We start from the raw sequence: 27,025 nt of genomic DNA, 5'->3' as shown, positions 1-27,025 counted from the left end.
TCAGAAAGTTAAATAAACTATCTGTTTGGCCTGGCACTGCGTTCTTCATCATCACAGCTCCAGGCAAGTGTGCTGAAAGATTGTTGGAACAATCACCATCTAAAAATACAGGGTTGATGGCCTTATTCAATTTTCTGTCAAAAGTTTTTCTTTTTGTGATTTTGACATGTTTTTTTTATTTTATTTTATTATGTTTTTACATCACAGATGAGTTGCCTGTGGAAAATGACCACATTTGTCAGACAAATGTCACCTCTCATTCATTCATTTATAAGTTCATTCATTCAGCCAGTCACTTGACAAGCCAGCCTGCCGTGCAGAGACAGATAGCATGGCAACTTCCTCACTGACAAAACTCATACTACATTAGTCTTCTTGCCTAGCTCTTGTCTCCTCTTGTTTCTTATATCAGTCTTCCTGTGTTTACATGATCTTTCAGTACAGGACAGAAACCATAACTCAGCCCCTTCCAAGATGCAGACTCTCCTCTGATGATTCATCGTTGGTATTGCATTGCCAAAAGCAATCCTCAAACCTACTGGTAAATGTTTTTAATACTTAACAAAACACTTGTAAATTATGAAAAATCTATTATAAGAACAATGTTATGAGAAAAATAAATAAATCTCATGATAATGGCGAGCATATTTGAAGACGTAAACACTTTAAATCGTGGATACAGATAAGTAGGATGCTCAAAGACACCCCCTTAAAAACTGATTTTCTCTTCTATTGAATGGTGTTGTTATTAAGTCAAGACCTACAGGGCTTTATACGCTTTCACAAATTAAGATCGTGGATGACAAGGAGGTCAAGTAAATTCTTCCACTTGATCACTTTTCACTTTAATCAAGTAGTGTAAATTTAAAAACAGTGTAATTTTCAAAAAAGACTGACTGCACACAAAAAAGTATCTAGAACACAAAGTTTGTGGAACTACAGTGAAACAGAGACAGTTGTTTGAATGATGTTCCAGGAAAAGCCAATGTTGTCAAATTATAGCAAATCTACGGATCGATAATGGCCAAACCGGTAACGACTAGGCCCCTTTTTGAATAATGTGCTCTGGATGGAAAGCTATAAGATAGAGACACAACTGGAGCCTTTAGTAGAAGAGCCTCATGCATACTCTATTTGTGTATTCATAATTCTAGCATTTATTAATTTGTTTTCCCAGTTAATAAACTTGTTTATTTACAAGTGTACTATAAATTATCTCAAAAGATTTGTTAGCCTAAAAAGGTGGGTACACCCCTTTCGACATGTCAAACGCTGGGCACACTGAGGTTAGCTGGGTTCAGTCTAGTCTTCATCATCTCAGTTCCTGCTGCCCTGCTCTCTGTTCAGCTGACCATATGCCTCACATCCTCTTTCACGCACTACCAATTTACCCCCACAGCCTCGAGAGTGGAGTCGTGCCCTGCTTAAATGTACTCTTGTGTACAGAGCTGGAACTCAAAGTCATTTTTCATGTGCCAGCTCCCTTCAGGTTTACAAGCCCTGCAGAATAGCTGAAGGGAGGACAGGAGTGTAAACATAAAGAAAAAAAACAGAGGACTACTTACATGTACCATGTGTGCTTCTGGATCTGTTCTAACTGTAGAAGTAATGAGAAAAGAAAAAATGAAGATCAGTTCACAAAATGCAATTCACTAGAAAATAGTATCATGTTGTTAACAAGAGAATAAAAAGATCAACGAAGGTATAGAAATTGTTGGTACATTACAACGCCAGTAAGTCTTGAGCTTACGAAGTTTCGAGGAAATAAAACAGAGACAATACAGGCAGGTTAAGGTGTGGAAGTAAAGAATGAGACCTTCAAATGTTAATACTGCCAATGGAAAAAAAACATATTGAGGAAAAGGAGAGAAAGGTTCAGCAAAGGCAAAAAGAGAAAGGTGATACAACTGAGCTAAACACAGAGAATATTATCTCCCTCACACATGCAGCTGACCCTGCCAAGCCCTCTGGTCTGAAGGGAATCTCCTATTCTCATCCTCTTCCCATTTCACTGACTCACACACTCACTTTTTTTAATACTACCCTTGTCATCGCACATCTAGAGTGGCCACTTTGTCACCAAGCCTGTCAACGTAGTCTTTTGTCAAAAAAGGAAAAGCAGAAAGAGAGGAACAGCGGGCAAAATAGCAACAAAGGAAGATGTCTGCTAGAATGACTCCACGGTGTTTCAACTGCCCACAGAAGGAAAGCGGATCAATGTCACTGCTGGGACTTTTTAATTTGCTCAAGCTGTTGTTGTGGAACCACAGGAGATACACATGACAGCTCTAATTATTGTCACTTATTCAGATGCATAGTTCTCGTGTCAGTGTCTCCATCAATGTCTTGATGTTACCACTTCCCTAGAGAATTTACCTCTGTGCTTCAGCACCGATGCATGCCTTCCTGAGATATTAGTGCAATCACAGAGCCGAGAAGACTGTGGTTACTGACTATAGGTGACTCTACCACAGAGGTCGTGATATTGACAAGGACACCCTGCCAGTCAGATACAGACTAGTGGGTGACCTACTCTCTCCGACTTTTATTGAAGGCCTGGAGGCAAGAGTCTGGTATCGCACACAGGGTTGAAAGTGATGTGGTTTGAAACGTAGAATCACATCAATCAGTTTCTAAATGTGTCACTACTGATTCCAGCTGCTTTCAGGCAGAAGAGATGCTGTATAATACTGGCTGAGAATGTTCTGTCCACATCGAGGTGTATATTTATCAAGGTGCTGCATATGTAATTCTCAGCTTACTTGTGTTTGTAGGTCTGTAAGCAGAAAGAGAACAGTCACATGGCTGTTCAGTGGAGGAAGGACCACAATCCGTGTTTACAGTAGAGACTTACTCTGTTGTTTCAAGTCATAATATACAGAAATAGGGATGGGTACCGGTGTCCGGTGCCATGATGGCACCGGTTCTGACATAAACGGTAGTAACCAGACCGAAAAGCAGCGCACATTTCGGTGCTTTATTTCGGTGCTTTTTTTTCCTGAGCCAATTCTAGCCAATCATTTTACGTTTCCGAGGATAGTAGGCGGGTTCAGGTACGTACGTTCTTTTAGAGCAGAGCTACAGATTAAAAATGCCCAAGGCGAAGCGGTCAAAAGTCTGGCTGTACTTCACAGCAAAAGATGCAAACTCAGCTGCCTGCAACAAGTGCTTTAAGCTGATACTGTGATACTGTCAAAGGAGGTAACACCTCAAATCCGATGAAACACCTGGCGACGCATAGCGGGGGGTTTTTTAACGCCGAGAAATGCACCGTATTTGATAGCTTGCTGCGAGACCTCACACCGAGCACATCTACTACGGGTGTGGTGCCTGTTATCGCACCTGGAGTTAGCAACATCCCCCAAAAACCCGAAGAGTAGAGTCCTGGCCCCTAGCCCTGTCAGCATAGCAGAAATGATGAGGATGATGATGGCAGCAGCAGCCGTTCTTCTCTGCGTGAGTAGCTTAATGTTGTTCATGTGTAATTTACGTTGAGTAGGCTAACCACGTTATTAAATTAATGCATGTAAGGTGAACTAGCAAACACCGTCGTAGTTACATGTGGCTGTCTTCTTGTTTGATGGCAGATACTCCCTTCACCCTGGCCAAAAAGGCTAAAATGACCAAAGAAAAAGTGGAAAACAGTTAAACATGAGAGGTTTTTGGACAAAGTTTGTGTTTTTTTCCATTGTTTAAGCACTGCTTCCAGCCAAGAGTGATACCATATATGCCCTATAGCTGCAGAAAAGGCTAACATTGTTATCTTTTTACAAAAAAACAGCTAAACATGAGAGGTTTTTGGACAAAGTTTGTGTTTTTTCCATTGTTTAAACACTGCTTCCAACCAAGAGTGATACCATATATGCCCTATAGCTGCAGAAAAGGCTAACATTGTTATCTTTTTACAAAAAAAACAAACAAAAAACAGCTACACATGAGAGGTTTTTGGACCAATTTTGTGTTCTCCATTCTTTAAGCACCGGTTTGAGCACCGTTTAAGCACCGGCACCGTTTCAAGAGTACCGGTTTGGCACCGGTATCGGATAAAACCTAAACGATACCCATCCCTATACAGAAACACATAAAGTCAGATGTATAAGTATTTGGAAACTGTGTAACTGAAAGATGTGCTCGAAGTTAAAACTTTCAGCTGTGATTCAAGGGATTTAACAAAGATTTAATCCTTCTAGTTTCACAGGCTCCAAACTAATTGCATAATTTAATGATAAGCAGTCGTGTTATGGCCATGAATCAAAGAATTCAAACTGAATGTTTTTAGCAACAAAATTACCAAGGTTGTGTCAGTGCCTAAATACTTACGGACTTTATTCAATTAAATATACAGTTAAGAAAAGCTTTTACACAATGACCAAACATTGATTTAACCTCCTAAGACCCAAACTCTTTCTTGGCATGCATTTTTAATTTCTCTTTGCTATTTGGGCTGACTGGGACCTGATGAATGCAAAAAGAAAGAATTACGTATAATATATAAAACATATAATATGTACGTCCTGCTTGTACTCGATTGAACCCCATGTGACCTATGGAAATGTTCTAACTATTCATGGGATAGATTCTGCAAGGTGCCCGAAAGTTGCATAGGAGATTTTGGTTCATGTTGCTGCACATACTTGATGTGGGTTTCCTGTTCCACTAAATTCCAAAGTTGATCTCTTGGATTAAGATCTGTAAACTATGGAGTCCATTTGTGTACGGTGAACTCGTTGCCATGTTCAAGTAACCAGTTTGAGATGATTTTAGACGATGATTAGCTCTCTGACGAGGCACATTATCCTGCTGGAGGCAGCCATTAAAAAATGGGCGCACCGTGGTCATGAAGGGACAGACATAGTCAACATCAATATTCAGGTAGGCTGAGCCGTTTTAGATATGCTCACTTGGTGCTAAACAGTCCAAAGTGTGCCAACTGCCTGAACTGTTGATACAAAGTAGGGGGTCTATTTATGCTTTCATGTTTTTCATCCAAATATTGCATCAGAAATGGAGACTAATATATTATAAAAATGTTCAATTTTCCAATTTTGGTGAGCTAATGCTAATTGTAGCCTTGGTTTCTCTGTTCTTAGCTGACAGGAGCAGTCCCTGGTCTGTTCATGTGATTGGCTGAGTAGCTGTTCATATTAAAAAGCAGCTGAACATTAGGCTTAAGAAGAAGAGATGTTCTTTTCCTCCACATGAATGCTAAACCCCATTTTCTTCAGCTTTACTCTTACTGTAGTCATTGCAGTCTTTGTAATTGTTGAGAGAGCAGTAACAGAAGGATCCTTAAGTATTTCAGATTCCGAGATAACACTTGCCAATTTTGGCAAGTCTTTAAAAGATTACATTGGCCTAAAAACAATTGTCATCATTAAAGCAAAGTGTTTCAGTCCACTTATAAAAAGGTTCTGGTGTCTCTTACAAAAAACAAAACACCTTCTTTATTTCCATCTGGCAACTTTGGTATTTGATCGACACCATGCCCATGAAGGTATTATCTGTCTGTGATGAACTGCTCTTTAATATAGTAATCTAGTCAATCCTCTTTATTACTCAGGTACAACGAGGAGGCAGATCTTTCCACGGTGTCTTTTATCATTTGAATACTGAAGATGAGATGATTGTGCTGAGGTGGGTGGCTTAGTTGCCTCTGGGTCCCTGACTGCACAGACAGGAAATGGAGAGAAAGGCTTTTATTGGCCTAAGCCCCTTAATCCCAGGTACGTGCCCTCCCACTCAAACTCTGAGGAGGCCTTGACTTTGTGTGTTTACTTGTGTGCGTCTACTTACAAACCTAATTAACAGAAGGTGACAACAGACCTACTGAAACACAGCCTGTATTTAGAGTGATTACCCCATTGATTTGATTCAGCAAACATTATTATGGAAATAATCCCACATAAGTGAATGTCATATTCCATTATGATGTCATTTTTGCCCCTCAGTGTACCTAGCTCAGGTCTGACTAGCGGTCACTATAAACTCCACGAATGCTCGATCTAACGAGGATATTTGACATTCCTCGAGGTTACAACACATCCCCTGAGCTCTGTATGGAGTCCTGATGCAAGAGAGGAGCAGACAGGTAGCATATTCTCTCCCAGCAGCATGGTCTGCATGTAACCCTTTGACTAGGACATTGCTGGAGGCTGGTGGACATATCTAGGGAATCTCAGGGTGACCTGTCCTCATCAGACAGAGGGACCAGAAAAATAAATAATATAGTGTGCATAGCGCATAATAAAAAGGTTTGATCTTTCTGTTTCTTGTTTCAATACAAATGAGCATCCTGCATATGAACATCTCTTTTCATGTCGGTTTCTAAACTTTATTTTTCTGCTGCTACTCCTGCCGCTGTTTTTCACATTCCTGTTACTTTACTCTTACTCATTCTGACACGGTTTGAGATGATTTAAGGCATATAGAAATGGAGCAGCAACATTCGCCAAGGGTGGTGTCATCACATTTGCTTACAGGCAAGTGCATGAAAATAGTTTTGTTTGATGCACTGATTCACAGAGATACCTGGAGAAGCTGTGTGCATACAGTAAAAATGAGGATGTGATCAAATACAGTAGCTTGCAGACTGGGTGTAGCTTTGTGCACTGTTCTGAATGCGAAATGCAGGATAACAAATAAGGGCTCCACTGTCTCTCTGGTAAACATGTCCGTTTTTTAGTTCTTTCATTATTTACATTCGCCTTTGTCCATCTCTCTCAACCCGACACTCTGTCCTTTATATCTCTGTTCTTGCTCTCTAATCCAGTTACCTTGCCAAGGTGATCAGTTATTGGCACTGTGAAGTGTGCGGTACACAAGCAACGCTCCTCTCCTGAATCCACACAATGTACTTGAACTTACACAGAACTGGGAATGATACAAACACATTTGTATCAAGAAAGAACAACAGAACCAAACTGATACTATATATTTTAGTTTAAGTTAGTTGATCTTACTCTTACTCCACATCTGTCCAAATATTTTCCAGGGATAGTTTCTTGAATTACATATAAAATTAACTTGTGGCTTCTAAAATGTAATTAGTAAACACTGTTGGTAGTAAATATTAACTACGAAATATTTTTTGCTGATAGACTGTACTGTTTAAGTTCTAGGTACTATACGAATACTGAAATAAACTAGATAAAAGTAGAACCTTCTTCACTCCATTTGTGAGGCAGGTTATTGCACCCATCTTGGAGAACTTTCAAAAGCTGTTCAGTGGAAATATGCTGTCTCATTTGCATCTGTCTTTTAATGTAGTCCTAGGCAGACGCTGTGATGTTGATGTGATTATAGGACATTATGTTGATGCTGAGGACTCTGCAAGGCCATGTTATCTGTTGCAGAAGTTCCTCTTCTTATTGAAGATTGCTCTTTATGATTCTGTCTGTATGTCTGGGCTTGCTGCAATGCTAACAATCTTAACTTCTAAAATGCCCCTAAAACCTCTGCACCATATTAGATTTCATGTCCCTTTTATTCCCTATGCATAAAGAGGTAAGGTTGCAAAGTGTACTGAGTACTTTTATGTGCATAAAAGATATGCACAAATACACACAATTCTGAGTTAACACTGAGTCTCTTTACTGAACTGACCGTTAATCTTTTGGAGGCATCCACTTCAATCATGCCACGGAGAAGGTTCTGACAATCTGGAGGGATGAAGTGTGGCATGTGAAACACACCCAGCTTCACCTTCTCCAAAAGATTCCTTAAGTTGTCATCATCAAACGGTAGGGCGCCCTGAAGAAACATAAAGGCAGAGAAAAGAGAAAAGAAAAGAGACTGAAATGATAGTTGGCAGACGTGACAAGTAGGAGCAGGGAACTAAGTAGAGAAGAAAGAATTTGCGCTTAATACAACAGCAGCATTATGACAGGGAAAATGGTTTTAACTGACTGAAGTCACAAAAGAAAAAAAGATTATTAATGACTAACAAGACTCGCTAGAAGAAACAAAAACACATTTCGAATCTTAATCCTGCACGACTTAAAAATTCAGCTTGCTTTCGCAACTCATTCAACTCTCCAGCTGGAGCATTTTGCCCTAAACAGCAACGCTAAATAAATAATAAACAGCAGTGAGCTGAAAACAGGGCTTCGCTAATAATTACCCAGATTTCTCATTTACCTCATTCATTTAGAATTCTTTCATAAGAGTCATTTATCAGAGGGTGCTGACACCTCACAGATGTAGCAATTTGATGAATGGCAACCTCAATCACAAGAGAAGATGGAGGGGTGGAGGAAAGATGGAAAGGGTGAGGAAAATACAGAAAGAGCTGCTGAGAAATAAAGAGGCAGGAAAAAGGAAGGTAGACTTGTGTAACAGATGATCTGAGTGCAGCCAAACTCCTGCGGAGTATGCGTGTCTCCCACAATCAGACAAATGGTTATCTCGCGGCTAGTCAGCAGGACGAAACTGAAGAGAGACAGCATTTTTCTGCAGTCAAGCAGCAGAGGCGGAAAAAAAACTTTAGTTTGGAGCGAGAAAAGCGTGGTCATGATGGAGATAATGGTAAGCAACATCAGTTTTATGCAACACAACAGTACTAAGTATACTATCCTTAAAACAAGTGCACACACATATAAGACAGACAGAGTGGAGGGAGAGAGCGGCAAAAACAAAGACAAATACACAGGGCCTGTGGCCAAAAGCTGCCCTGTCAGCATTGGTATTTATTTTAGGCTCTTGTCTTTCAGTTTGGCTGTATGAATTATTCATGGAGCTGGAGTGTGTAGGAACTACAGTACAGCTGTTGATGAAACAAAGCTTCGGGGCTGCATGGCTGGGGAACCACAGACATAATGCAGCTAGAGAATAGACCTGATTATGGATACAGCGTCGTCTGTGGGTACAGGATAATGAATAAAAAGATGCTTCTTTTCTCTGATCTTCTGTAGCACAACTATATCAGCTAGAGGGTGTTTCTGTAACATTTAGGTTTTTTTCATTTAAATGACAGAATTTGAATTTAACTCCTTAACACCTGAGTTTATGTCAGAGGCTCCGTGGTGAGTTTAGGCTAGCACTCTCTTTTTATTCCACTACCTAAACAGTTATGATCGCCCTTTCTCAAGCTTCACTTCCGTTCTTTATTTATTCACTACGATGCAAAGGCTAGACTTACTCCTGGATATGACACAAAAGCAACACTTCATGGCAAAATTGTATTACGCAATATGCCTCTAGAGATGTTAAACTGTGTGTCAGTATAATATTAACATCATTTACTGAAGAACAAGCTGACACTCACCACCAACAGAGCAAAAAGAATGACCCCACAGCTCCAGACGTCTGCTTTCCTCCCGTCATACTTCTCTCCCTAAGGGCAAAACATTGTGTTAGACAAGTTTAGACTGAACGTTAAGGCCAACTGAAACAAGACGGAGGATGACTAAAAATAAGTTAGCACAGGAGGAATGAATATTGTGATTCTGTGAGTAGTCACTTACCCTGATGACCTCTGGACATGCGTAGTGTGGAGATCTGTTGGAAAAGGAGCAAACAGAAACAGAAGGTTCAAGTTATCTAAGGACTTTTTTTCAGTTGTACAGCTGTGCTGCAGAGTAAATAAAAGTTCACAGCAGAGAAAACAAACAAGCATAAGTCACTGTCTGAAAATATGAAGACAACAATTTAAGCAGACAGTAAAAGTCTCCAGCGAACGTAGATCAAGATGTGTTTTAGGAGTTTAGGTGTCCTGAGGGTGTTTGGATGTCCTCTGCCTTGCTCAGTCAAGGGCATCCTCTCACAGCAGACGGTGAACAGACCCACTAATCTTTACAGCCCCTGGATAGACTGACAGTAAAGCCAATGACTAGATTGACATATCAATATCATATGAAGATTTATGGAGCTACCTTGCAAAGACCCGTCCATGAGTGCAGCATATGGGTGACTTGTTATTCTATATATTAATTCTTCTCACTGTTTGACATTCCTATATTTTTTAAGGGATTCTCTGGAAATCAATTAATCAGATAAAAAAACTTAATTTCTTTGCTCCTCAAAACAAATCACCTGTCTCCCTAAACCTCTTACCATTATGAAATGTGTCGTCCACCTCTTTGTCTCACTCTGTTTAATGGCATACCATTTGGGTCGACTGAGGAACTACGTAGTTTGTAAACAGCCTTTAGATTGGCTGTTTTCTTGTGCACTCAAGAATACCAGCTCTGACAGCCCAGCTTATTCAGACTGTCAAAATACTGGCCAAAAACAAACACGGCTACCGTGCCAACTCGGGATCTCCAAGTGCCTGTGCAAATAAGTGCTTGATGACTTTTCTTCAAAGAAAAAAACCATCAGCTCTGCACTCATTTTACTTCATGAAGGCCACAACACACAAGACATGCAAAACCTATAGCTTTGTCCCATTTCGGTCATTCCTTGTTAGTTCATCAAATGCCACACGTTCCCCTACAGTTTTGGTTTCGATGGGACTTCAAATCTACTGTCAAAGACTGGGAATGCAAATATTTTCTTTCTTCAAGCATCCCCCATTCTATGCCACACTCTTGACAGTCTATATTCACAGAGCCATAGTAGCAGATATTGACACAGAAAAAAAATATGGAACTTCATGTGTAAAAACATACCTAACCTTCATCCATTGGGACACTTAAATCAAAAAAACCAAACCAACAGAAACGCGAAATTTTAGCATTTCTTCAGGCAAATTGAGAGTGAGGTGGGAGTTTTTTTGTTTGTTTTCTGTACGGTTTGTTTTGTGTTACATTTCATGAATTCAGATGGGTTCAGATGAACTGACCCACATATAATAGGTGGAAGTAGTCGATAGGTCAAAAAGCTGAAGCCAATGCATCAGTACTTTAAAGTGCAGTACCACCGGTGGTTGCTACAAAAAAGGATCCATGTAGTTCTTTTATAAAGAAGGGTTTAAAAAGAAAAGAGGTAAGTCAGTAAAATGCTTCATGTTATTAGGATTTTTTGATCAAGAATTTTTAAAATAAAAGTATTACTCTTTTATCTAACGAAAACGTTTAATGTATTCATGCTCTAAAGGTGCGGCCACTTTTGGTATGCCTTAGGAACACCGGGTCTAGGATGAGCTTTGTAGTGCTCACTTTGAAACACTCAGTCCACTCATTATTTTATGTTTAGAAAGCCCCTTCTGCTATTATGATAACATTCTGACTTTTGAAAGGCTAACCTAGTTCAGCTGCAATGTTTCCCACTATCACAGCTCTATTTATTAAGTAATTTGCTGCCAGCGACTCGCAGCACAAGCTTATCTACACCAGGTATACAGTGTTTCATTAAGTTAACAACCATTCAATGACACGATAAATCCATCCGAGTACGCTTCAGTGAACAAGCCAGTTAACGGGGTCAATGCTGCAAAGTTCCTTTCACATTTGATTGCGGATCAAGTATGGGTGATATTGTAGAAACATCCATGCTGCTCACACCAGGTTCAGGTTATATGGTGGGACACTAAAGATAAATAGAAAACCGTGAGAGCCACTTCCCACTGACCAGTGTGAAAAATGTAGTCTTTAGAAAAACAGTTCAACGTGGGTTTGGCATTACATCAGTCTTTTCTCTGTCTTTCTCAAACTAACACCACTAGCATCACATAAATAAAATCAACAGACAGGAAAGGACTGTCTTCTATTTTCAGAGGGCAACAAATAACACAAAATTGATGCATAAAAAGTTGGCTTTATCTCATGTATAGAGCTCATCAGTCGTAACTGTCTAGAGAGGGATTTCTGGACCTCTACAATACACAGTATACTGGACACATATGTATGAAGGGATGGTTCGTGATCTTAAGAGATGTGAATTACCACAGAAGCATTGAAAGAAGCGCTGAGACACTGAGACATAAAGCTGATCTTCATGAAAATTCATCTTTTTGGACTAAATCCGTGCACTTCCTCATTGCATATAAGATAATTTCCTTTCATCAATCTGTGCCACGGAATTATAGTAAATAAACAGTAAGCAGTGATGAACTCCCAGCTGGGTTTGTACAGACAGAGGAAGAGGTTGTATTTGCATCCCAGAATCCATATTTGAATATGCTTGCCAATGCCTCTGCTATACATCTGTATGTCTGCACGTATTTATGTATGTGCTCTGAGGCTCCCACTACTCTACCTGGGGCAAGTTTCATCTTCACTCAGCTCCATTACCCACAGCAAATGGAATACATTTGTGTCAGACTGCTGCATGATGAGAAGGGGCCAGATAAATGTGTTTAATTAAAAAGTGTCATATCTACACTTAGAGACGGGACAGTCAGAGGGGCATGAATAATCAATAACAACACACATACACACATATTAGGAAACAGCACGAAGACACGAAAACATTAATGGCGCCAACATTCTGCTATGAGACGTACATGCAAACAGACAAGATCTAATCAAGACTGTAAGGCTCGTGTTTTTGGTGCCGTAGGGTTGTTCAGATAGACACCTGATCTCTCTGTAAATGACAATGCTCAAAGTGATTGCCAATCAAGATGCTATTTACTTGTTTTCTCGTTACTGTATCAAATTATTATCATTAGTAATAATGTAAAACTAATTTAATTTGCAAGCCATCATTTGCAACTCCAACACACATGGGAACCCATATGCATACACAATACAAAAGCATGTCAATACATATCCACACACAAACATGGACACATGTGCAAACTTTGAAATTAATATGCAGATGGGAAGTGGCTAAATTTATTGATTGGAAAGAAAACAGTATTTCTCTCAATTGTCTTCTCATTTCCTGAAGGTGGTAGGTTCTGTATTTGTGCTGTGTTTGTGTCAGGGAAACAATTTAATGTAAGGAGTTGCTATCACCTCGAGTAATTTTATCTTCACTCTTCTCTCCTATATTTTCCCTCCTCACAGATGTGGAGTCAGAGTGGAGGAGAGACAGATGCAGGGCACGCAATGTCAAATGACTTGATGACGACTTATGTTATTAGGAGTGCAATCAAGTGTTAATCTGTAAAAACAAAAAATCGTGAACAGATGTGGGCCCCAACCAAACTGCGTGCATGCATTTGTTTCATGGACAGCTCTGTGTTCATGCTTCCAACGGGGTACTTTTAGCACTTTATAAATTTAAGAGGGCAAAGAATATTCATTCCACCTCTATCAAATTCAGGCTTGCTCCGAGTGAGTGGCAGCAGAATGCAATCAAATATAGATCAAGTTGGTCAAAAGATACTGCTGAGTAAGAGCTGCTGCATATAGGCTTTCTAGGAAAATAGAAAACTTTAATGTGGTCATCAAAGCTGAACAATGACTAAACGGTGGACACATCTGACTTGCAGATTGCTATGCGCACTGCTTTGAGTTGGCCTGATCTCTACCGATGAGTCATGAGAGCTTAGGCATTGTGCGACTGCTGAAAAAAATTATGCAACAGTTTCAACCGGATGCATGTGTTTGCATGCACATCCACAATGAGCGCGCGCGTGTGTGTGTTATATAAAGGGAGGGAGTCAGAGACAGAGAGGCACCCAAACAAGCAGAGGACATAGGGACTTAGAGGTGAGGGATGAACTAAGCCTGTGCTGTGCTGTGTGCGCATGTGTGTTGCTGTATTGCGTGTGTAAAGTGTGTGTAACTTCAGTTTCAGCTGATTTGGAGGCTTAATCTGGACAGAATCAATCTGAGCTGGGGACAGCTGTCACAGAGCATATATCCAGGCGTGCACAGAGTGTCATGTGCAAATGCAGAGGAAATATTTGCCCAAGACATCCACTTTACAAGCAAGATAACCACTTAGACCACTCAGTTTGAGCAAATTTGTGGAACCATTTCTAGAGTATTATGGATGTCTGTCACAAGTGTGTGCAAGACTTTGAGCCAGCTCTGTGACATCAAAACATGGACTCATCATTACTTCCCTATCGAGTGCCTGCTTGTGTTCTATATATGTTTTAATAGGTGAGCTATACCTACTGATCAAAACTATGTTATTTTACTCCATCACTAGACAATAAGACTTCATTATCTTGGGAAAACAAAAAGAGAATAAAAATAACAATGCACTTGTATCATATTGGGTTGTGCTTACATATTAAAAAAGCAGGAACTCCAGCAACACTTGAAGAAAGAAGAACAACTTTAATAATTGACCAACGCGTTTCGGCTTGTGGCCTTGATGAAGGCCACAAGCCGAAACGCGTTGTGCCAGGATTTTTAGCTGTGGTTTGTGCTTACATATTCAAATCTTTTTGAAGTGAATTTAATGGAAGAGTGAAATGAATTGCTTTAGAGGACTACAGTGCAGCAGTGAGGTGTTCCTGTTAATCCATGGTGTCACTGAGTTTATGAACCCAGTGCTTAAAAGTCATCATAAAGTGTGTTGCCTTTTATTGATAAATATGACCCTGCACAATGTCCACCACTCCTTAGGGTTAAAGAAAATCACTCCCACAATAAAAAAGACCTCGGTCCTTTTCCGAGTGTAGTCCCACTTTGAAAGTGACTCTTCCTGCAAGCAAATTCATTAATGTCATGGGATTGATGTGCCTGGAGCGATTGTGACTATTAGATCATAAACCCAGTGTGAAATATTAGAAGACGGGAGCAGTAATGTGTGGCCATGGCCCTGGCCACGCTCATCGCCAGATACCACAGTCGGTGATAGACACTGAAAGTGTCTCCTGAAGAGATCAGCACAGCACGATTATGGGCACTTTGACAACGCTGCACCTAGCTGAGAGCCTGATGGCTCCACTCACTCCACTTAGTCTCTCTGACTTCTCCCCGTTTTCCTCTTCCATAGCAGCATTTCCACCTCCACTATGACCTTTTAATTACTCCCTTGGGACATCTGATATCTAATATCATTCAGTACATACAGACATTACATTTGTGATTCTACTTACCCACAGCTGGTTTCCAACAAACTATCGCCAACCTGAAGGGAAGCCATGCCAAAGTCTGCTATCCTGATGTTGTTCTTTTCATCTAGCAAGAGGTTCTCTGGCTTTAGATCCCTGTGACTGAAAGAAAATGAGATAGAAACATGCAGCAGTTAATGAAACGTGAAAAAGCTCATCATATTTAATAAAAGCAAGTGATACTGAGGAGAAACAAAAGGGGTCCTGAACGGTATATCAAACACCTGTGCACCACACTTGGATCCATGCATGAACAAGACATAACAGTAACCAGCTATTGCTGCTACCATCGTGCTCTTGGCAACACCTCTCTCCTTTGATCTGTCCAAGCAAAAACTAAGGGCTCCCACCTTGTAACTGCACTGGTAAAAGGTGTGACTACCCCCTGCTGTGTCCTTTTCTCCTTCTGTTTCCTTCTCTCTTTGTCCCTCAGCTCCTTCCTCTCATCTCCCAGACAGCCACCAGCAAACTGGCTGAGCAAAGGGCGTCAAGGGGAGGCAACCGCAGAGGTGGTGTTCATTAGCTGCCATTCAGTACCACTAAACACAGCAAGGGGGATAATATCCAGCAGACATAATCTCCCTACTTAAAAGGAACCGTTGAGAGAAATAACTTTCTGATGCTGACTCTGAGGTTAAGATTTCAATTTTGATGAGTGGCTCTTCAAAGAGGAGTGGCGTTAGCATTTTATTGGATGTTTAACATCTCTTCCCCGGTTGAGGGTTCTATTACATCATACTGTACAGTTCTTGTGATGTCTGCCAATGCTGAAGAGGGTAGCACAGACATGTATATGTATGTGTATAAGCTGACACCTACTTGGCTATCTTTTCTACAATCTTTATGTACTTCCTTAGTTTCCATTTTGCTTTAATAGGAGGTCTTGGGTATTGGAGAGCCCCAGAGTTATCTGGACTTTTATCTTCCTGCTAGTCTAATGATAGAAAGGGGAGATAGAACAATAGCTGGATGTGGCTGCCTTTGAAGAGTGCCTCATCACAATGGACATTTAACCTTAGATGACATCAGTTGCTGTAAAACTTGTTTCCTGTCCTGAGGGATTAACTGTCAGCTGGCTTGTTATCATCATCCTGGCAGTCTCTGTGATCTCAGCTATAATTGAAATAAAACATAGATAGCATCTAAAACAGTTCTCCCCAGGCTAAATCTTTCATCAATTCACACAACCATCATTTGACTGTGATGCAAGTAGCCTGAGAGTTTTAACTAGCACTGTCATGGGGAAGGAACAAACATTTACGAAACTGCTCCAGGGGCACCAATATGAGAGTGTCTGAACAGTGCATCTCCGAGGTGCATGCATGTGTATCTGTCCCAACAGGTCAGAGCATTATTGTAAAGTGTTCAGAGTGGCTGTTGATTATATAATGATCAGATTGATATTTATGAATGTGTTAAAAGATTCATTAATATTGAAATAATGGATAAGGTCTCCTAACTAAAAGACCACGATGAAACACTGTAAATTTTAAGGGAGATTAATGTCGTATTAGTCGTTTTTGTATTATTATTTTTGAGTGGAACAAAAAAAGGAGAAGCCTAAAAAATTTGTGCACCAAAGATTTCAGCTCTCAGATTATTAATTAATTATCTTATACATTTTTTAAAAGCAAGGTATCAGATCTCAGACCTTAAGTAGCCTGTGGGTGCTAAGGCTGAGTTTACAAAAACTCATCGCATATTTCCCAAAAATCATCCATCAAGGGTTCCTTTACCCACCTACCAGCTCACAAAGCAAGAGAATGGTAGAGCCAATAGCCAAGAGCAAAAGGAATACCAGTTCTGAAACCTAACATCACACAATCATGAAAACACTAAAGATGAAAAGAGAATGACTTCTAAGACAGCATGGTGATCCTAAATACACCCCAAAATCCACAGCCTCTAGAGGTGCAAGCTCAAGTTTCAGCTACAGCCCACACATTCCCTAAAATCACTGAAAATCTTTGGATAGACATTAAAAAGACCAGTGCATGCAAAACAACCCAGGAACCTCAAAGAGCCACACCTACACACCTAACAAATAAAAACTGATAGCATGTGAAGCGGCTCCAAAAAAGTCTTTATAAGCTGTGATACTTTCCAAAAGGTGCAAGCACAGACTATGCAGGGTGCTTTAATTTTTGCTTCAGGCCCTTAACTTTTTTGTTATTTTGATATAATAAATTAAAAAAAAAGACTAATCTTGCTTAAGAAATTATGTTTATTCTTAAATCTTTTATGACCGTTAAATCACTCAGCACTGTAACACAAATTCTGACCAAAGCAATTATTCCCTCCCTGAACTGTCTTCATCGGATGAAACAACAAAAATTAAGTTTGTCTCTTAAAGAGCACTAAACACGGCATAAAGAAAGTGTGTTGTCACAGGCCCATCTCAGCACATTTAAGCAGTGAACGCACCAGAGGAACAAAGTGCATCTAAATGCTTTATTGGTTGTCAAGACCCTGGTATCTATAATGGGACATTAAACTGCCTCTCTGTCACATTAGACTGCACTTTGCTACTGTAATCCTGCTCACACAGCACACCTCACAGTAGGGATATTGTGTATGTCAAGCAAGGGTGGAGGCTGTTAAACAAATTCAACAATTGCAATGGAATTGAGTAGTTTTTCTTAAAAAAAAAATAGGAGTTGCATACCATTGGCTTGCTTGAGGAATCAAAGACAGAAAGAAAGAATACACTAGACGCCATGGATGCATATAGTTTTTGCAAAGGTCTATGAGAACTGTATAAATGCTGCTATGCTTGCTTTAAATGGATCATTTGAAAAGAACAGAATAGAAAAATAAAAATGCCAAAGGGGGGTGCATAATTTAAAGTTTAGTACTGTCATCCATCATTTCCATGCAGTCTTGCCTTTGTCTGTAACACAGGCCTGTCAGTTCACTATGCACTATGCTCTGATGACGATTCCTTGTAATTTAAAGGGGATATGTGTTTGTCTACAGATTCTACGTGTTATCTGAGCGAGGTTTTTACCCCAAGGGGCTGTTGGACATGATTCTTGTAACCGAACAGTGTACGCCTAATTGCCTGTGATCATTTGCACATATTTTGCTGATATGTTGTGTTTTACAAGAGGTTGTAATGGCTCTGTCCTCTTGGGGCTCACATCACTATAATTTCTCAGACACGTTTATGGTGATGAGCAGTTTTATGACTAGTTTGGAGCTCAATGAAAATATACTTTTCTCATGCTGACACATTTGACATATACCATGTTTTAATGTCGCTTTTCATTAGGCCTGCTCACACCAAGAAATGTGGCTCTAATTGGAGCCACAAGAACACTTACAACTAACACTAATGGATCAAATGCATCTTTTTGACCTATTAACATGCCAGGAAAATGACTCACCTGTTTTTGAATTTTCATGAGGTACTACAGTTATCCTGGTGCAATACAATACACAGAGTGGGGTTTTAAACCACTGTTGAGAATCAAAATGCACCCATTCAGCCTTCGGCGCACCCTTGTGTCGTTCTCCTCTTTCTACCTTTCTGTTTTCCTCTCAAACTTTTTTAGGTTTCTGGTGACCTAATTAGAGAGAGACCAAGCACATTCACTTAGAGAAAGCTTTAGGCTAATATTGTATGGAATTAGAAAAAGAGGACAACTCTGACTGCTGACTTGAATGTGCTAAGCAAAATCCTTCATTAGCCAGTGGAGTTAATTATGTATTCAGAGCAATGAGGGATGAGAAAGATAAAAATGCATTTTTAAATTTTTTTCAGTAATGTAGCTGCATTGCAGCTTAAACAAGTGAAAAAATAGTTACGTTTGCATCAGCTACACACTGCTTAATAGCACAGGAAATCATTTAGAGCCTTCATCAAAGTCAAAGTATTTAAATATTTTAAAATTTATTTGATAAAGATAAAAAAAAATGATGATGCTTTTATAGCGAAATGCGCTATCTGTCCAGACTGAGTGAATGATAGTAGACAGGGGGAAATTAATTATTTGATCCCCTGCTGAATTTGTGATATTGAGCACCTACAAATAAATGAACAGTCTCTAATCTTTATGTTACTTATATCCAGCCAGAACACTGAAGCTAGGTTGTGGATGGGTCTTTCAGCATGGCAATGACCCAAAACATACCGCCGAGCAATGTTCCCTCTAAGCTGCGTGCGTGCGCAATTGCGCACTGCTGGCACGGTCTCTGCGCACATAAAATCTGCGTTGCGCACAAAAAAAAAAAATCTAACCTGAATTGAAATTAAAATTAAAACTTTAACAATTCTGTTTTGCAGTGTTAGTCAGTGACTGGCTGCTCCCGTATGGGATTAGAACGATGCCACCTTATCCCATAGTCCAGCCAATAATGCGATTCACATTCGTATATGCGCAGCTAATCAACGTCGTTGACAGGCTATGACAGCATCCTTATGTGCTGACACCGGTGTTTTAGCTAGCAAAGCGGCGTGGCTGATGTGGAGTGAAGCCACGTTAATGACAACGTGTACAACCATTGGAGATGTGAGCAGGACAGACGGAACAATTGACGGAAAAAGTGTGGACTTTATACCAGTTTTTAAATTGTGTTGACAGGCCACGTAAAACCAGAGTCATGATAAAAATATCTGCAATGTTTGGTTTTCTTCCTGAATACTATTGTTTATATTTACTGCGGGAAGAAACGGTAAAAACGGCGTTTTAGGAAGGAAAACGCTCGAAAGCACTCTCCGCCTGTGAGCAAAAACAAAACCCAAAAGACCCCCCACCCTTTCCTATTGGTCGAAAAATGTACCATGTCGACCAATCAAAAAATGATATGGCAACATGGCATTTAATTGTTTAGGAAAGGGGGAAGTTTTAGGAGTGACGGCGGTGTTTTAAGATGTGAGAGATTTGCGAAGTTTAGTGCAAATCTTGTGTAGTTAGTGTGTAGTGTAGTCAATAGTTTTGTTGTGTGTGTCAGAACAATGAAGCGACTGCTGAATGTTACAGGTGTTACAGGAGTGATACATCTCCTGTTGTCAGGCCTGCAGGTATCAGGCTGTTGTTCTCCTTTATCTCATAGTGGACAGAAATTCTTTTTTGGAGTGGCACAAATAATTTGTGTGGCATCAAATTTGATGCAGAACAGCTGATTGTTCTGTAAATAGTTTGAAATGTTTGTTTAAAAAACACCTTGGCTGCATTTTTAGGTAAACAGCTGCAAAGAACTTTGCTGTTTGCATAACTCAGTTACTTTTTTGACCAATGTTGGGCAATTAATTATATAGTTACTTCTAACTATATAATTAATTGCCCAACATTGGTCATTATATACTGTATTTTGCAGACAGAGTTACATGACTCTCTCCCAGACCACAGACTCATACTCATAATACAAGTCAGAGCTTTATAAAAAAAAAAAGAAGGTTGTGTTTTCAAAATTGGAGTTCAAGTTATTTTTACTTCCAATAGTGTTAACATACTACACAGGTCATGAACAAGATTTTTTTTTAAATTTTCATTGTAAGTGGGCTAAAGCAGTTAATTAAAAGGAGTCTAACATAAATGTAAATGCTGTAATTTGATTATTTTAATAAACCATGCAACCTGGGTGGATTCGATGCTGGTGTGACCACAGTGCACACGTCTAATGTTGCTCACAGTGGTCCAAGGGACCGCTCAGGGAGTTTGTATGTTCGCTCAGACACATGAAAAATTAGAGGGAACATTGCCGCCGAGCCAACACAAAAGTAGCTAAAGAAGAAGCACGTTAAGGAGTGACCTAGCCAGTCTCCAGACCTCAGTCCTACAGAAACTCTGTTGAGGGAGCTGAACTTTTAAGTTGCTAAGTATGCACAGCCAAGAAACCTAAAGGATTTAGAGAGTTTCTGTAAAGAGGAGTGGGTAAAAATCTGGCGAACAAGAAACGTCTAACGAACTAAGGCATGTTACGATTGGGGATCAAATGCTTATTTCACTCAAGGTAAATCAATTTACATGTGTTTTTCTGGATTTTTGGTTGACGTTCTCTCTCTCCATTAAAATTAAACTACAGGGTGGGCCATTAATATGGATACACCGTAATAAAATGGGAATGGTTGGTGATATTAAAGTCCTGTTTGTGGCACATTAGTATATGTGAGGGGGCAAACTCCTCAAGATGGGTGGTGACCATGGTGGCCATTTAGAAGTCGGCCATCTTGGATACAACTTTTGTTTTTTCAATAGGAAGAGGGCCATGTGACACATCAAACTTATTGGTAATGTCACAAGAAAAACAATGGTGTGCTTGGTTTCAACGTAACTTTATTCTTTCATGAGTTATTTACAAGTTTCTCTTTGTTCACAGCCACTGACATGTCGAAGAGGTTAACACGTGAGGAGCGGATCGAAATTGTGTTGATATCTGGTGAACGCAGTAACCGGGTCATTGCAGCAGATTTCAATGCAAGACACCCTACGAGACCACCTATCTCCCATGCTACAGTTAGCAAACTGCTTGCTAAGTTTCGTGAAACTGGTTCAGTGTTGGATTTGCCAAAATGTGGACGCAAGAAAACTGTTACTAATGAAGAAACATCAGTGGCTGTCCTAGCTTCATTCAGCAAGAGCCCACAGCGTAGCACTCGCCGCATGTCACTGGAGAGTAGCATTAGTCGAACATCCCTTCGGCAGATATTAGCTACTCACAAATGGCACCCTTACAAACTCCAGCTACTGCAGCATCTCAACGAGGATGACCCAGATCGACGCACAGAATTTGCAGAATGGGCAAAACAAAAATTGGAACAGGACCCTCAGTTCACGCAGAAGATTTTGTTCAGTGATGAGGCAAACTTTTATGTGAATGGTGAAGTTAACAAACAAAACCACCGCTATTGGTCTGACACTAACCCACACTGGATGGATCCTCTCCAAGACTGTTGGAACAACAAAAGTGATGGTTTGGTGTGGTATATGGGGTACAACGATAGTGGGTCCATTCTTCATCAATGGAAACCTCAAGGCCACTGGATATTTGAAATTGCTACATGATGATGTGTTTCCCTATTTATGCACTGAAGCTGGCACGTTCCCTGAGTTTTTCCAGCAAGATGGTGCACCACCACATTATGGGTGCCAGGTCCGAGCATTCCTAGATGAACAGTTTCCTGGAAAGTGGATTGGTCGTCGTGGCCAGTTGAATGGCCCCCAAGGTCTCCCGATCTGACCCCCTTAGACTTTTATCTTTGGGGTCATCTGAAGGCAGTTGTCTATGGTGTGAAGATACGAGATGTGCAGAGCCTGAAACTACGGATACTGGATGCCTGTGCTGGCATTTCTCCTGCGGTGTTGCTATCAGTGTGTGAAGAGTGGGAGAAAAGGGTTGCATTGACAATCCAACACAATGGGCAGCACATTGAACACATTTTATAAGTGGTCAGAAACTTGTAAATAACTCATGAAAGAATAAAGTTACGTTGAAACCAAGCACGCCATTGTTTTTCTTGTGACATTACCAATAAGTTTGATGTGTCACATGGCCATTTGACACATTTGCTAACTGTAGCATGGGAGATAGGTGGTCTCGTAGGGTGTCTTGCATTGAAATCTGCTGCAATGACTCGGTTACTGCATTCACCAGATATCAACACAATTTCGATCCGCTCCTCACGTGTTAACCTCTTCGACATGTCAATGGCTGTGAACAAAGAGAAACTTGTAAATAACTCATGAAAGAATAAAGTTACGTTGAAACCAAGCACACCATTGTTTTTCTTGTGACATTACCAATAAGTTTGATGTGTCACATGGCCCTCTTCCTATTGAAAAAACAAAAGTTGTATCCAAGATGGCCGACTTCTAAATGGCCACCATGGTCACCACCCATCTTGAGGAGTTTGCCCCCTCACATATACTAATGTGCCACAAACAGGACTTTAATATCACCAACCATTCCCATTTTATTACGGTGTATCCATATTAATGGCCCACCCTGTACAATATAAATGAGAGCGTGGTCATTTCTTTGTAAGTGAGCAAACTTCCAAATTCTGCAGGGGATCAAATAGTTATTTCCCCCCCACTGCATATATATTACAGTGTTGTCCACATTTCTCAGCTGAACACAATGCATTTCATATGATTTGAATACTGTTTGAAAAATTTTTTTTTTGTCATGAACCATTTTTACATGCTTTCAAAACTCTGTCAATCAGGACAGAAATACAAGGACTGAAGAAATGTTGACATAATTTTAAAGTAAAAGTCCACATGATACATACATTTAAGTGCCAGATTTGAAGCCCACACATTGCTTTAAGACTCATTTGATCTTCTATTTGAGTGACATTAAAAAGTTCACTTGGGCAGCTGCCAAAATCTTTACACAGATGCCGTACACATTTAAGTAATTACCTGCCACAAGACTTGCATTTAAACTGGATCAGTATCAAGAAGCAAGACCTGCCTGTGAATGTCTCCCAGTGCACCCCTTGTGTCATCTCCTCCAGTTCTATTTAGTCCTATGGGGGTTTGAGCAACAAAGGGGCATTAATGCATTGTTGCATATAATCTAGTTACTAAAAGTGGGATTACAATGACAGCCAGAACAGCAATAAACAAACTGTTTGCTTGTTGTGCCAAATCTGTGTGTGCAACTCAGCGTTTGCTCTTAATCCAGAGGAGTTTGACTAGGGATGATAGGATGAGCAACGGACCTTCAAGGCAGAATAAACAGACAAGCTGCCAGAAAAGCAGTGAAGTGAAAGAGTGGCATAGATATTTAAAAACCTAGAGGAACACCAGCCATCTAATCCATGGTGCCATGCAAGTGTAAAATTCCTTTAAAGTGTTTATCCATGCCTTGTACGAAATTCGACTGCTCGGGAGGCTTCAACATCATCTCTTATCTGGTCATCTAACAGCATGTCATGTCTTTAAACTGTTGTTTTTGTTTTCCTGCACTTGATCTTATTTTGTTTTCCTATTTCACAGCCTAATTTATTTTACCTTTCTTTGAACAATCATCCCCTCACAACCACTAGCCCATTCCCCCTAAATCAAGGACCATAAACCAACCCACTACTTTCATTTTCCTTCTTCCTGCTTGATTTTCCATAACCATTTCACCCATCCCATTTCCATTTTTCCATTCCACCTCCTCTCAACATCAATTTCTCTCCTCTCACAAAGTTACACTTCAACAGTAAGTGGCACTGCAGGAGAAGAAAATATCAGACAAATACAAAGACAAGAAGAGAAAGAGAAAAAAAAGGTCTGTGTTTGTAGGAGCCATCAGCTGTAATGATAGGCTATATGGCACAGGCTTTCTACAGGCAGGTAAGCAGGCAGCCAGACTATCATCATGGACAGCTCTCCAACAAATATCGGCAAAGCCACAAACAGCAAAGAAATGGAGATATTGATGGCCCTACTTGTTGAACATAATTAATCAATTAACATAAGTAAAAGACAGGTAGTCAGGCTTCGAATGGTGTAAAATCATGCATGAGCCATGCACTTTTGTGCACTGATGAGAGCTTATCGAGGTATGTGATCATTTCTGTCTTTGTTTGTTTTCACACTGAGTCCGCAAAAACTACCAAGACATATTTCACGAAACTTGGTGAAGCAGTGGAACACTGTTAAAGGAATCAGTCTTCTGTATTGTGGAACAGATGCATTTGTTTTACTGCAAAAGGGCATTGGGCATGGATGCTCTTTCAGAATGACCTATACTTTACAAATGAATTGGAGCAATAATTAACAGTCCATATATCTACCACTATTTTTCCACTATGTCACTATGTTATCAGCGGGGCTTGAGATATGTGCTCCAAATACATCTCCATTCATGCATGTGGTTGGCTCTCCCTCCGGAAGGGAGATATACAGCAGCTAATGACAAAGTGTGGGAGAGACAAAGTGAGGGAAAAAAGGTGGATGTGGATGATATGCGTGATTATGCTACTGCGTGGGTTTAACGTGACTTCTGGACCAAGCATTTGTTTGTCATGTAGGTGGCAGCAATAATGTGCACATCATATTATCAGGAATAGGAAAAGGAAAGACTGCGTTAATATGTGTGAGCACATAAACGGAAGCTTCCTTGGTGAAAGGGTTAGAGTTCCCACAAGTGGAAAGACTACTTTGGTTAGGGTGTGTTACGGGTTCGAAATTGAGCTATGACTATTACAGGTGAAATAGTCTCTCATCTGTAGACAGCTTTGAATGTGTCCATGCAGATAAAGGGGGAGCCTGACAATGCATGTACGACAAGTGAAAAATCACTAGGTGTGTCACAAGTGGAAGAGAAAAAATAAGATCTTCACATCCATTACACTCTCCATACTAAAGAAAAGTGAGACAATATTAATCCTGATGCGAACCAGTGTGTTCAAGGAACAAAAACCAAGGACTTTTATTTTTGTCTCTAACTTTTGCAAGTTCTCAGGAGATTCATTCAAAGCCTTCACAAATGTGTTCAAGAAAAGGAAAGAAAAAAAGACATTTTTCATGTCTTTGATTCATTGTGGTTGTTTGATTAATTCTTTTTATGGAGAAGGACATTACCCATACTAGAGAAAAAGGCCAGGTTAAGTCCTGGGTATTTTTGAAAAACAAAAAATGCAATATCCATCATTCAATTTGATTAATTAAATTTTATTTGTACAGTGCCAAATCACAATAACAGTCGCCTCAAGGCGCTTTATATTGTAAGGTAGACCCTACAATAATACCTACAGAAAAAAATCCAACAATCATGACCCCCTATGAGCAAGCACTTTGGCAAAAGTGGGAAGGAATAACTCCCTCTTAAGAGGAAGAAACCTCCAGGCAGAACCAGGCTCAGGGAGGGGGAGGGCAGCTGCGGATATAAGAATAGAGACATTGTGAACTGGGTTCATCATAGAAAGCTAAACTGTAATTTAAAAAAGTGCATCCAATTATGACACTACAATTAAATGCATTAATATGTGTTTATATAAAAACCATAGAAAAAACAAATAGCATATACTGTGTGTTTTGTTGAAGACTGACAAAATCATGTTACTCTGACTCGTAAGTTAAATGAAGTACATTTCTGAAAATTTTATGACATCTTTGAAACATTGTTACACTGTTGCTGTGACCTTGAGCAACAAACTGCAACTCTAGAAGTGCTGCTCTCTAGTTGACCTCTGATGTCCCTACAGGAGGAAGTGAAAGACAAATTTTTACAAAGATCAGTAAAATGTCATATTATCATAGGCGCGCTGTGCTCTGATCTGTGCTCTAACCAGTCTGCCAGTCAGTCCGTCTCTGTATGAGTCACAGGTTTGCACATCTCACATCGGAAGACTTCAAATAACAAATACAAGGCATGTCTTAATGAGAAGGAAAGGGGGGATAGGAAGCTAGTTTGACACTAGATCTATATTTATGCTTTTCTCTCACTGCTGCAGCATCCATTATGCATTTCTTCCAATGAAGATTATTTTCGCACATCAGTTTTTACCCCAGCTGTACCTATCTTTGCCTCATCTCCCTTGGCAGCTATCCCCGTGTGCTTCACTTTGTCCCCTTCTCTCCCTAAAAAAAGACTACTCTGAATCAGAGAGCAATCTGAATCAGGGAGAGAAAACACTGAGTCATAAAAACCCCCGTTTTCCCCTACATTATTTCATTTATTTCAAGCCTTACATCCATCAAGCTGAAGAGATCTTATTTGGGGATAAGACGTGGGTGGAAAACGGAAGCATGAGGAAATGTGAAGAAGTAAAAATGGGAGAAAAGAAAGGTTGAGGAGCATGTGTTTACCCCCACTCTGCACGGTGAGTCACAGAGAAAAAAGGGGCACTTCTAATGGCCTGCGTAGGTCTCCTGTGCAGACAAGTCAAAATGGAAGGAATGATTGCAGAAACGCTTTTTTATTGAGGGGATGCTGGGATCTCTTTAGTGAGAATGGAAGGGAGGTGAGAAGGGCTGCGTCTGCCTGTCTGTTTGGCCCTAATTGAGGTTGGGAGGAGGGCGAGTCGGTGTAGCAACACTCCCAAATAATCCTCCTCATGACAGATTTACAAGGCATCATTTTCTGAGAGTGTTAGTGAGGGGATTTGAGGAGCTAAGACAGTGAGACAGCAACAAAGTAAAACAGGGAAGGAGAGGTAAAACTGCCCAAAGGAGCTCTGAT

At 40.2% G+C, this 27,025-nt stretch overlaps 1 protein-coding gene across 12 annotated transcripts in view; it reads right to left on the bottom strand.

The window, feature by feature from the left end:
- Positions 1–27,025, bottom strand: part of LOC134631552 (serine/threonine-protein kinase BRSK2) — a 175,206-nt gene that overhangs the window by 25,805 nt on the left and 122,376 nt on the right. For all 12 annotated transcript variants that reach the window (XR_010094412.1, XM_063479984.2, XM_063479991.2 and 9 more), the window contains 5 exons: positions 14,885–15,001; positions 9,462–9,495; positions 9,263–9,331; positions 7,603–7,749; positions 1,566–1,597 (listed from right to left, as the gene is read on the bottom strand). Coding sequence is in view for 11 of the 12 variants with exons in the window: in XM_063479984.2 (XP_063336054.1) it covers positions 1,566–1,597; positions 7,603–7,749; positions 9,263–9,331; positions 9,462–9,495; positions 14,885–15,001 (399 nt within the window). In the remaining variant the exon portion in view is untranslated. The remainder of the gene's footprint in view (positions 1–1,565; positions 1,598–7,602; positions 7,750–9,262; positions 9,332–9,461; positions 9,496–14,884; positions 15,002–27,025) is intronic.

The sequence above is a fragment of the Pelmatolapia mariae genome, linkage group LG7, assembly GCF_036321145.2.
Source record: "Pelmatolapia mariae isolate MD_Pm_ZW linkage group LG7, Pm_UMD_F_2, whole genome shotgun sequence".
Classification (NCBI taxonomy): Eukaryota; Metazoa; Chordata; class Actinopteri; order Cichliformes; family Cichlidae; genus Pelmatolapia; species Pelmatolapia mariae.
Note: the sequence above shows the minus strand (reverse complement) of the source record. Positions and strands in the feature narration are given on the sequence as shown.